Raw genomic sequence first — 12712 nt, 5'->3', positions numbered from 1 at the left:
CCGTTTCTTCCAGCGAGGCTTTATCATTCCGAAGTCCCGAGGACATTTCGGCAACACCGTTAGATGAAGATTTTGTCATGGTATTTTTCAGAACTGTGGGACTGCCTGGCAGCTCGTTCCGACTTTCGTTGGTCGTTGGCTCGTCGTCTGTAGGTTGAGTGAGATCACCAATTTCTGGTGTTCTCTGGCTAAGTAGCCTCAGGGAGTTTCTCAATCTTTCTATCAGATCACCATTTTTCTTAAGCGGATCCACCTGCTGAATTTCATTGAAGCTTTTCGCCACGTCTTCTGAGAATGACTTGAGCTTGTTGAACATTTAAAGCCGATGGTGTTCTACTGATTGTGAGTGTGCGCCCGGATAATGCCCTTTATGGTCAACTGCACTAGAACAATTGCGCTAGGATAGTAAAAAACTAACAAACTTTTATTGTGGCTTTCGAACCTATTTTCTTGATTTCGGTCAGGTGCTGTGAGCTCACAACCACCAAGTCGAACTAAACCGACTGGAGGCGCAATTGCGCCGCGTATACGCAGGACACCAGTCTGTCGGCTAGCGGCCTGACGAATGCTTTACAGCATTTGAAGCTGAGCCGTGACGCGGTTTCTCCTCCCGCGGCTCGATATTGAGGGAGAGCTGATACTGCTCATCGATGGTGGGACACTTGTCGAACCATAGATCAATGAATGTTTGGATGTCCGGTACTAGATGGAAGTTGTAGTGGACGTGTTTGAAGCGGTCGATACCCGTTACGATCTCCACCGTCTTCGCACGCTTGGCAAAATTCACCATCCGTGTCCGGTTCAAAAGATGATCCGGGTTCCCGTGGTAAACAAATGTAAGATCACTGAGGTAAACACCGAAAAAGGGTACGCAGAGTTCCGAGCCAATAAACTTCAACATGTCTCTGTATTCGTTGAAGTTCCGACTTGAATTCATGAGTTTGTTCATGTTTTGCAACCGGTTCGTGATGTCTTTGGTCACAAAGGCCCATGTCCTTTTCAATCGGTGAATAGGCGAGGAGTACAAAGCAGAAATGATCGCGGTCATTGACGAGAAGTTGTTGTACTGGCGGCACCACTCAGCCACTTGCACAAAATAACGTATGACCTTCACTCTTTTCCGCGTATCGTCCTTCCTCAAGATCAGATACGCCACAAAATTTGTCAATTGGTTCGAGGACCTGATAAAGTTTTGAATGCTCGAAATCGATTCATTGACCCCAGACCGCTTTCCCCAAACTTTGTGGATACACGAGAGTTTTGAGATATTACAATAAAGCTTGAATTCTCTCAATGTCAACTGTCGCGCCAACTCCACGTACTCAATGTCCAACAAGCGCGTCTTTCTCAAAGAAAACCCTTTAATGAGGGGAGCAGGGGCTTTCTCTGTAGCTTTCAATGGCTGTGGCCCGGTGGAAACCGTCTCGCCATTTTGTACTCTCTCGATATCTTGCACAAGTCTTTTGGTGATAGGGAATGTCTGTACTTCCGGCCGGTTTAAAAACTTAAGCCATTTTTGTAAGACGCTCACGATGTTAAAAGATTCTGACCAATGGTTTTCAAGAATAAGCTTCATCATGTTCAACACTTTGAGGCGAATGCGATCTTGTTTCATTTGCGTCCATTGAAGGTATTCTTCATAACTTAATCCTTCTGGGGCTTCGATCTGGAACCTTTGTATCAACAAATCAAGAAGCTCGGATATAGACATGATGGTTGCGAAAGAGATCAAGAAAATCGTGTTGAAAGCGTTATCGAGTGTGCTGTGATGCGTTAAGTGTGCCACCAAAGCTTTTCGTGTACCTCCTTTGATACTTCCATTCATGTCAACTAGTAAGTCGTACTCGTCATCGCCCTCCAAGAACCAGGGAGTGTCATCCTTCTTCTTGTTATCACCAAAATACTGACCGCCAGTATCTTCTGGTTTGAGACCACCAGATGTGTTGTTGCGCTCAATAATGAGAAGTTCAACGTTGAAGTTATCATGCATCACACGCGTAGCGTAATTGAGGACTGTTTCTCTTTCCTCGATCAAAACCTTGATTATAGACAATATATTGTCGCAAATCGAGGCACCGTTTTCCAACATTTCATACAACGCGTAATCTTGATCGAAGGTGATGCGCTCATCGTGCTTATTTTTTTGTTGATTTGATAAGATTTGACTCAAAAGCATAGCAGACTTTTCAAGTGGTTCTTTCATGGCATCACGGCTGTAACTGAAATCCTCATCCTTCATACTTGCAAAGGCGTCTGGGTCTTCTAGTGTGAGAGCTTGAATATTGATGATGATTTTCGCGAGAGAATCGTGGAGGTCTTGCTTGTTCTGGAAAAACTCTAGAACGACCGGGTGTTCGAACGCCACGGTGGTATCCAACGTGTTGATTCTGGCCAGAACATCTTCCGGTGCCGACTCATCTGAGGAGGCCTTTTTAACGAGACTGAAGAGCGTGAAGTCGAAAGATTCGAGGAGGTCAACCAAGTGACTTGCATGATGAAGGTACTTGTACATGACTCTGATGATGTCCTCGTTTCGGGAATTCAACAATGCTTCGTTGTAGTACATGTGCTGCTTCGAGGCATCAAGATAGCCCAACGTCTCGTCAGTGAATCTCTTGACTTCGTCCGTGTATGACTTTGCGCGGTCATAGGCGGTGTTGTCGATGATTGTTTTGAGATGGAACTTGTTCTTCAAGTGGTCCCCGCTCAAATTGAGGAAGCGGTGGCTCCCCGTGAAGAAGGGATTGCACCAGTTTCCTCCATTGAACTCATTGGAAATGAAGCGGGGGTAGACTTGCGGCAAGACGTTGAACCTGTCCTCGCCCTCGTCTTCGGAGATGTCGGAGCTGTCATAGTCACGGGCGTGAACCTGCTTATCCTTGGACAAGTTCACGAAGATGTCGATCAAGCTGTTCATCTTGGAGCGGACCATGGCAATGTTGCCTTCGATCTGCAGCAAGTAGGAGACGAAGGAGTCGTCGCCGGACGCCACGCAGGATAGCGAGGCGCTGTTCTTTGAGGAGGCGGGGAATTGTTGGATGGTGGTGTCGCCCGAGCCCCGCGACGAGGCGCTCGGCCTCTCGTGCGGGGCGCCGCTGGTGGACTTGTTGAGGTTGTGAATGCCGAGGGTGAGGTATTCCTCGCCCACCAGGCCGTCGGAGTAGTGCATGACACTCAAGTGCAACAAGCTGTTGATGTACATCTGCGCAAACGCCTCGGACACTCTGCGGACGCGGTGGCGGATGGACCTCTCGAGCCTGGTGTCGACGAAGTCCGGCTGCGTCAAGCGCGCGGCGTTCATCATGATGGACACGGTCTTGGTCAACTCCGACAAGTGCATGGCGAAGAGCTGCTTGTTGGACGTCTCGAGCGCGCGCCACGTCAAGTCGAGGAGGTAGTTGTGGTGGTCGCGGAGGTCCGTCCAGCGGGAGATGTCCGAGAAGTCCGAGTAGAAGAGCCCGGGCGTGATGAAGAAGGGCCGCGAGAAGTTGTGGTACGAGGACGCGCTGGTCTGCGACATGGTGGACGACGTGGAGCCGCGGGCGGCCGAGTCGTCAAAGGACTTGCCCGCCAACGAAGAGCGGGAGCTCAGCGCCAAGTCCATGCTGGCCAAGGCGGCGCCGAAGTCGCTGGGGAAGTGCTTGAGCGCGAGCGACACGTCGCCCGTGGCCTCGCGCGACGGCAAGTCCACGCACACGCCGGCGGAGTCCGCCGCCGGGCTCATGCGCGCCAAGGGGAGCGCCGCGCAGTGGATGCCGAGCTCCTCGCAGTAGTACACGAGGCTGCCGTTGTCCGCGAGGCGCAGGGTCCAGATGACGTTCTTGCCCTCGGCGTCCTTCCAGCGCGCCACCATGTCCTCGGCGGCCAGCACGGGCGTCAACAGCACGCGGGCGCCGGCCGCCGGGAGCGCGCCGTACGAGCCCAGCCCCAGCGACGGCGCCACGGAGCCGCCGCTGTACGAGAGCGTGGAGGCGAACGAGGCCTGGTTCGCGCGCAGCGGCGAGCCCAGACGCGGCGGCGGCAGCGGCGGCTCCGCGCGCGGCTCGCCGCTGGCGTCCGACAGCGCAAACGACACCACGGAGTTCTTGCGCGTGGCGGGCGCCAGGTCGCGGGCCAGCGGCCCCCAGTTCTTCTGGAGCAAGCTGGTGAACAGCGGGATGAGCACGTTGGCCGCGGTGTTGGCCGCGGTGAGCGAGTCGATCTCCTGCTTGGACTGGAGCCGGTCCAAGACCGGCTGCACGTAGTTGACGGAGCGCACGTAGTTGCGGGGGAACCAGCCCCGGACGGCGGCGCCCGCGGCGCCGGGCAACACGCCGTCCCACCAGCCGGACGCGGCCTTGGCGAGCACGTGCACGGTGTCGCCCAACTGCAAGGGCAAGTGCGCCGGCTGGGTGCCGGGGAAGTCGTAGAGGGCGATGACGGTGTCGAGACACGCGGTGCCGGCTCCGGCGCCGGGCGTGGCCGCGTGAAGGGGGCTGGCGTCGGGCGCGGCGCCGTCGGGGGTCATGTCTCGCTAGGAGTCCCGGGCGGGACGCTTGGGGCGGGTGGTCGGGCCGGTAGTGGGCCCGGTTGTCTGTTTCGCCAGCGGCCTGGGACCGGCGGCGGGGGACAGGCGCGTTGGGGGCAGCAGGCGGGGCGGCGCGCGGCACAGGCAAGCCGGGGCCGGGGTTTCACAGGCGGCCTGGCGGAAGCGCAGCGGCGGGTTTGGGGACCAACGCGCGGGGGCAGGGGACGCAGAGACCCGGCGGCACAAGGAGCGGCGCGGGCCAACGGAAGGCGGCGCAGGGGAACGCGGCGGCTGTGGGGGAGGCCCGGGGCTTGGCGGCGGCACGGCGGGGCCTGGCGGCGTGGGTCAAGACTGCGGGGCAGGCAAATGACGGGGCAGGCAATTGGCGGGGCGGGCAATTGGCAGGCCGGGCAGTTGGCGGGGCGGGCAAGGAATTGACGGGGCAGGCGGCTTTGCGGAGTGTGCCTGGCTGGTACGACGTGGCGGTGGCGGCCGTGGGTGGCGGCGGGGTCTCGCGGCTAGAGGGGTGGGCGGCCAAAGAACACGTTGGTGGTTGGTTTGCGGCTGGCGGGTCCAGGGCCGAAAAAAAGTGAGGTTTGGCGCGGCGGGCCGCAGGCAGGACGGGGCCGCGGGGCGTGGGGCCAGGCGTGGCGCGGGGCCTAGGGCGTAGGGGGCTGGCGCGGGGCAAAGGGGCCTGGCGCGGGGGCGGCTGGGAAACGCCCGGCTGCCGCCAAACACGCCCGGGCCGCGCCCGCAAAACGCCGGGGCCCGGGCGTGTCCTTGGATTTCCGTGCTTCTGGAGGCGCCGGTGTTTGGGCGTGGACAGCGGCGGAAGTGGTTTGCTGGTGGACTGGGAATGCTGTTTGGAGTGCGCGGGCCTGCTGTTTAAAGTGCGCGGGCCTGCCAGTAGAGTGGAGTGCGCGGGCCTGCTGGGACCGGGGCAGGACCAGAAAGTAGAACAAAAACAGAACCAGCAAGGCGAGGAAAAACAGGACCAGCAAGGCGAGGAAAGGCAGGACCAGGAAGTAAAGAAAAACAGGACCAACGAGGTGAGGGAAAATGGAACTGTCAAAGGGAGTACCCTCGGAGGGCCAGGCCGAGCGGACGGAAGCTCGAATGAATAAAACACCGGGCGGCGTATTTTCCCTGGTGGTTTGCAGCTGCTTCCACCTCCATACTGCCGTGCCGCGAGCGGGAACAGCCAGCACATTTCCTCCAGGCGCTGCACGCCTCTGCACAAGACCCAGCATTTCTCTATAGTCATATCCATTTTTTCTCTTCACAAGTCCTATCAATCTTTTTTCGATGAAAAAAAAAAAATCAATCTTCCCTCAAAACAATGCCTATCACAATATCTTCCTTTGAAAAAACCGATCAATTTTTTCTCTGTACAAGTCCCAGCATCAGTTCTCATATTAAAAGTCCTATCAGTTTTTTCTCAATAGAATTTCCATCAATATTCTCTCTTTAAAGGTCCTATCAATCCTTTCTCAGTACAAGTTGTAGCATTGATTTTCTCTTTAAAGGTTTTTTTCTGTTCAATTCATAGCATTGATTTTCTCTTTAAAGGTTTTTTTTCTGTTCAATTCATAGCATTGATTTTCTCTTTAAAGGTTTTTTTTCTGTTCAATTCATATCAATAATTTTTTCTTGAGAAGTTTTTCCCTGTACAAATTATAGCATTAATATTCTCCTTTAAAGTTTACTCCCAGCATCAATCTTTTGAAAGTCTTATCAATTCTGTACAGTCCTATCAATCTTTTTCTTTGAAAATCCAATCAATCTTTTCTCAAAACAATTCCTAGCATCAGTCTTCTCCTATACAAGTCCTATCAATTTTCTCTCTCTGAAAGTCATATCATTCTTCTTCCTTCAAAAGTCCTATCAATATTCTCTCTATACAAGTCCCAGCATCAATTCTCTCTCTAAAAGTACTATCGAATTTCTCACGTAATTTATGTATGTATGTGTTCAACACCATTAAAGAATTACACGAGAGTGGAAAATTACGTAATCATGAATCATAGTTTTTAAATGATTTTACCTAAAGTGTCTTGTATTTGAAATCACATAAGTCGTTTTCTTTACTAACGTAGAATAAGTTCTACATTTTGAAAGTAGTGGCTTTCATGAATGTGTTAGACATACTTTCAATGAATCCCAAGATATTGAACCTTCTATTCCTATTGCTGTTGTACTTTTTAATTTATGAATATTCTAACAGAAATGAACATAGATCTAGATAGAAACAGGCCCAGCATAAATTCTCTCTGTAAAATTCCCAGCATCAATTCTCTTTTTGAAAAATAATGTGATTTTTCTCTCTTCAAAATTCCGATTAATCTTCTCTCTTTACAAGTCCTATTAAGCTTTTTCTGTACAAGTCCCAGCATCAATTCTCTCATTAATCGTCCTATCAAGTTTTTTCAATACAATTCCTATCATCAGAATTTTCCCATTAAAAGTAAAAGTACGATCAAGCTTCTCTTTATACAGGTCCGATCAATCTTTTTTCTTTGAAAGTCCTATCGATTCAACTCCGAGCATCACTCTTTCAAAGTTCAATCATTTTCTTCTCAATACAATTCCTAGCATCAATTTTCGCTTAATACAACTCCTATCATTCTTCTTTACAAGCCAGCATCATTTCTCTCTGTTTAAAAGTCCAATCAACCTTTTCTCTGTACAGCTCATAGCATTGATCTCTAACAGTCACATCCATTTTTTCTCTTGCGAGTCCTATCAATCTTTTATCTTTGAAAGTTATTGCAATCTTCTCTCCGTACAATTCCTAGCGTCCTTCTTTTCTTTATACAGTTCCTATCATCAACGCTCTTTCTTTAAAATTCCTATCAATATTCTCTCTATATAAGTCCCAGCATCGATTCTCTCTATAGCAGTTCTATCAATATTTCCTGAATACAATTTCTTGCATCAATATTCCCTCTTTAGAAGTCCTATGAAACTCTCACTACAAGTCCTATCAATATTCCCCCATTACAATTCCAATCATCAGTCTTCTCTTTCAAAGTCCTTTCAATCTTCTCTCAGTGCAAGTCCTAGCATTAGTATTTTCTCTTTAAAAGTCTTATATGTCTTCTCGAATAATTTGTAGATGTATGTGTTAGAATCCATAAAAGAAATATACGAAATTGGAATATTTCGTAATCGTGTATATCATAAATTACAGTGTGCAAGGTGGGTACAATCTCGTAAATGGTATCACCTAAATTATTTTATTATTCCCTTTGAAATAACCTAGATCTTTCTTTTTTACTAAGTGGAAGAAAACAAGCCTTGAATCCAAAGTATTAGCTTTTATAAATAAAGTTGGACATATTCTTAATAAGTCCCAGAATCTGGAACCTTTAAATCCTAATACTGTTTCACTTTCTAGTTAATAAATGTTCCGAGGACTTAGTCTGCAATTGTTGTAAAACTGTCGTTCCAGCACCAGGGAGATGTGGGACCATTCTCAACTGTCAAAAACAGTGTTTACGTCCAAAAGCATGTGGTCATAAACAAAAACCTCATAAATGCCATGGCGATGGTAAATAGTGTCCACTCTGTACGAATCATGTGCCAAAGTCATGCAACTGTGGCTTTGAGATTATCCCAAATGTATTGTGCTCCGTGGAAAATGTCTCTTGCGGCAAGATCTGCAAAGTTAGAAACGACTGTGGACACCGAGGTTGCAGGCCCTGCTCAAATGATTGCACGAAAGGCGATCATGTATCTCCGGCTTCTTGTCAATTTCTTCGCTGAAAGATCAAGAACAGTTGCCCACATATGTGTACGGCAAAATGTCATGATTGGGGCAAAACACCTTGCGATCTATCCAAGTATGCCGTTTTGTATCAGAAAAAAACATAGATATAAATATAAACAGGCCCAGCATCAATATTTTCTCTGTATAAGTCCCAGCATCAATTTTTTCTTTATACAAATCCCAGTATCATTCTTCTTTCTTCAACAGTCCCATCACTCTTCTCAATGCAAGTCCGAGCATCCATTTTCACTCTTTAAAAACCCGATTAATCTCTTTTTTACATAAAAGTCCTATCATCAATATTCTCTCAATACAATTTCTATCAATATTCTCTCTATATAAGTCCCAGCATCATTCTTCTCGTAATACAAGTCCCAGCATCATTCTTCTTTCTTTGAAAATGCTATAAATCCTCTCTCTGTAAATTTCCAGTATCAATTATCATTGGCCATACATGCTGTCTTTTTCCGCAAATGCCCTGTGTTTGGCAACTCGCTGGGCTCGTGCGCTGAGATGGCCCTGTGGTTTGGGTGCGAAAACGCTGGGGCTGCCCCCTCCAAACCCCAGCTTTTTCGCAACCGGGCTGGCCAGGTCAGACCCTGCGGATTCCGTTTTTCTGCCATATTTATCAGAGATCAGTGCTTTTTGCAGCTTGCGCCAACCGGTGCCGCCGACACTCACTGCTTTTCATTGGGTTGTTTTCATTGGGTTGTTTTCATTGAGTTGATTGCAACTAAATCGTTTTCATTGAGTTGATTCAGACTAGGCTGGCTTCACTGAGTTCGTCACTGGGTTCCCGTTTAAGTTGTTTTTCACGATGTTGACCGCACATATGTCACTGTTTATGTTGTCACTGTGTTGATTGTCACTAATCTGCTTCTTGCTTACCGAGGTCCCTGAGATACGTTTAAAGAATCGCAACTAAAGCTGGCAGACCCATGTCACCCACTATGGAGTGCTGCCTCCGCTGCCCAGACATACACGGTTCAGCACTCCCGGCTATCGCCGGGCCTTAGAGTCAACCCAAAGCAAGTCTTGTCGCTGGCAAAGCTATTTGTGGATATGATGGGCAATCAACCAGCTGGCCAACCAATGTACTGGTTGGACTTCATACCGGTCAAAAACATTAGTGGTCAGCCGATGCATTGGTTGGGCAATGGAATGGTCAATTCACATACTGCTCAATAGGAACCTGGCTAGCCAATAGATTGGTCAATAATCATACCAGTAAGTTGAAACATGGGTGATTAACATACTGATCCATGAACCTAATGGTCAATCGATACACCGGCTAGTCGATCGATATCGTGGATAATGCTCATACTGTAAAAGTGATTGAGATGATGGTCAATTAATAGATTGGTTGACAATAGTACGGTCAATCAGCACACTGGTCACCAATCTTGCTGGTTCACGACCATACTTGTCAATGAGCAGAATGGTGAATCAAAAGAATGATGAGTCGAAATTGGTTAATGAACAGAATGATGAATCAGAAGTATGATCAGTCGAAATACTAATTGATGAACATAATGGTAGATCAAAAGTATAATCAGTTAAAATACTGGTTATAGATTATCCTGGTCATTGTGCAGAACGAACCCAGTGGTTTATCAGCCAAATTACCAACAACAAAAAGGTCCATCAACATAGTGGCAATTGACAAACTGTTAAATCAACATACTGTTCAACTATCCTACTGCAGAAGAAAAAGAATGGTCTATGATCCAATAGGAGAATCAAAATTATGGTCAGTCAATACACTGGCTACTAAAAATCCTCGTCAATGAAAAAAATTGATACATTTCTCAATTATCATAATGTCATGATGGTCAATATACTGCTTAATTGGCATACTTGATCAACACAATAGCCAGTCAATACATTGGCTAAGATAGTGGTCAGTAATACACTGGCTAATCCACATGGTCGTCAACGATAGTAATGGTCAATCAGGACACAGGTCAGCAATCATACTCTTCAATGATCAAGATGGAGATTGAATTACTGGGAAATCAGCATACTGATCCATGAACCTAGTGGTCAATCGATATACGTTATCATAATGATCGATATACTGGATAACGATCATACTGGTCAATGAACATACTTAAAATGGTGAACGTCAATATCCGGTCAAAGATTCCGGTCGATTAGTATACTGGTCAGCAATCATGTTGGTCAGGTCATACTGGTCAGATCATACAAGTCAATAAGCAAATTGGACGATCAACACTACTGTCAATATCCTGACCAGTCAATATGATGGTCAATTAATACGCTGGCCAATCAAAAAATGGACACTCGATATACTGCTTAATTCGTCCTGGTCAGTCAATCTGATGATAAATTATCACACTGGCTGGCAGAAAGTTCAGTTAATATACTGGTTGATAAACAGAACGAACACCATGTTTAATTAACATAATCGATACACTGGTTGACCAATATCCTGCCAATGAACAGAGGGGAAAATAAACATACTGGTCAATCAATATACTGGCCCATGAACAGAATGGTTAATCAGTACACTGGTCAGTTGATAATAAACCGAATGTACACGACGGTCAATCAACATACTCTTCATTTAACCTAATGGTCTGTTGATACACTGCTTAAACATACTGGCCAATACAGAATGATCACAAAGGCCATTCAACAAATGGCCAATCAACAGCTCAATAATCACACTGAAAAATCAAAATACCTGTATATTAATGTACCGGTTAGTGGTCATGCTGATCAGTCAGCACACTGGTCAATCAGCATAATGTCCATACTGTAAAATCAGGTTATGATTAGTGGAAAATCAACCTTGTTGTCAATCGAAATAGTGTTGATGAACATGCTAGGAACTCAAAATAATGGTTAGTCGATACTGGTTAGTCAACATCCTGGTCAATGAACAGAATGGACACAATGGTCAATTGACAAACTGGCTGCTGAACATCCTGGTCAATAACCATACCACAATAATGGTATGTGGGTATACTGGCTAATCAACATACTGCTCAATGATCACACTGATAAATCGATATACTGGTAATCAATATACTAGTCAGCGATCAAACTCTCCTAAGATCAGCACAACGCTACTACGCGTGTTCAAATCCCCGGGCCCTTCAAGAAGCTACAGCGTCCAAAGATTGAGGCGTCAGAGACTTACTACGTTCATAATCACGATACCCCAATTCACCATTCTCAATTACATCATCCCCAATTCACCATCACCAAAAAAATTCATTTCTCAATTACATCATCCCCAATTCACCATCCCAATTCACCATCCCTAATAAAAACTCATTTCTCAATTACACCATCCCCAATTTACCATCCCAATTCACCATCACCAATTCACCATCCCTAATAAAGATTCATTTCTCAAATACACCATCCCCAATTCACCATCCCAATTCACCACCCCTAATAAAAATTCATTTCTCAAATACACCATCCCCAATTTACCATCCCAATTCACCATCACCAATTCACCATCCCCAAAACACATCCCCAAAATCACTATCCCTAATACCATCCCCAATTCATCATCCCTAAAAAAATTCATTACTCAAAACAAATCCCCAAAACACATCCCCAAAACACATCCCCAAAACACATCATCAATTCACCATCCGTAAAAAAATTCATTCCCCAAAACACATCCCCCTTCACAGCCCCCAGCACCTCGCCCCGTCGGAGCCCATCCTTCGGTGGCATTCCGGGCGCGGCCCCGCGCCGATCCTGGCCCCAATCCTGGCCCCGATCCTGGCGCTATTCCTGGCCCCGTACCCCAGGCCGCCCGCGCGCCGAAACTCGCGCGTGCACTTGGCCCTCCGCCCAGATTCTACACCACACGCCTCTTCCGACCCTAGGCCAAATATCCTCCGACACGCCCGACGCACCACTCCAGACCTGCCTGCGCCGCCCGCCTGAGCCGCCTGCCTGCCGGAAGCCTTTGTTTTTCTTCATTCCGCTCCGTCAGACCCGTCCCGCCGGCTATCTCCCAAGCACACTCTGTTCCGGGGCCCCCTGGCACAACCGCCCCTCTCGAGTCGTCACGTTCTTGCACGGTCGCCACCCAAGTCCGCATCTGCTGGATCAATTGGCGCCAGGAAGCACGACTTCTGGAACCCCACCCAGAATCTCCCAGAATTCCACCCCGAATCTCCCAGGGATCCCCCAGAATTCCATCCCAAAATCTCCCCAGATTCCCTCAGAATTCCACCCAGAATCTCCCCAGAATCTCCCAGAATTCCATCCCGGAATCTCCCAGGGATCCCCCAGAATTCCATCCCAAAATCTCCCCAGATTCCCTCAGAATTCCACCCAGAATCTCCCCAGATTCCCCAGAATTCCATCCCGGAATCTCCCAAGGTTTCCCCCGGGATTTTAACCCAGAATCTCCCGGAATCCCAACGTAGATTCCAACCCAGAAT

At 47.8% G+C, this 12712-nt stretch overlaps 3 protein-coding genes across 3 annotated transcripts; all 3 read right to left on the bottom strand.

Annotated features, from left to right (window-relative positions):
* Positions 1–433: 433 nt before the first annotated feature.
* CSC25 (Ras family guanine nucleotide exchange factor) lies at positions 434–4589 on the bottom strand. Its single transcript, XM_018854083.1, has one exon. It carries the CDS (start codon positions 4505–4507, stop codon positions 551–553), a length of 3957 nt encoding a protein of 1318 aa, XP_018714574.1. The 5' UTR covers positions 4508–4589; the 3' UTR covers positions 434–550.
* Positions 4590–6667: 2078 nt separating this feature from the next.
* Positions 6668–6946, bottom strand: METBIDRAFT_117753 (uncharacterized protein). Its single transcript, XM_018854081.1, has one exon. The coding sequence runs from the start codon at positions 6910–6912 to the stop codon at positions 6709–6711; it is 204 nt and encodes a 67-aa protein (XP_018714573.1). The 5' UTR covers positions 6913–6946; the 3' UTR covers positions 6668–6708.
* A 4592-nt stretch (positions 6947–11538) lies between these two features.
* On the bottom strand, positions 11539–11894 carry METBIDRAFT_30441 (uncharacterized protein). Its single transcript, XM_018855637.1, has one exon. It carries the CDS (start codon positions 11839–11841, stop codon positions 11623–11625), a length of 219 nt encoding a protein of 72 aa, XP_018714572.1. The 5' UTR covers positions 11842–11894; the 3' UTR covers positions 11539–11622.
* Positions 11895–12712: the final 818 nt, after the last annotated feature.

Source organism: Metschnikowia bicuspidata (assembly GCF_001664035.1).
Source record: "Metschnikowia bicuspidata var. bicuspidata NRRL YB-4993 chromosome Unknown METBIscaffold_1, whole genome shotgun sequence".
NCBI classification, from domain to species: Eukaryota; Fungi; Ascomycota; class Pichiomycetes; order Serinales; family Metschnikowiaceae; genus Metschnikowia; species Metschnikowia bicuspidata.
This window is presented reverse-complemented; position numbering and strand designations above follow the sequence as displayed.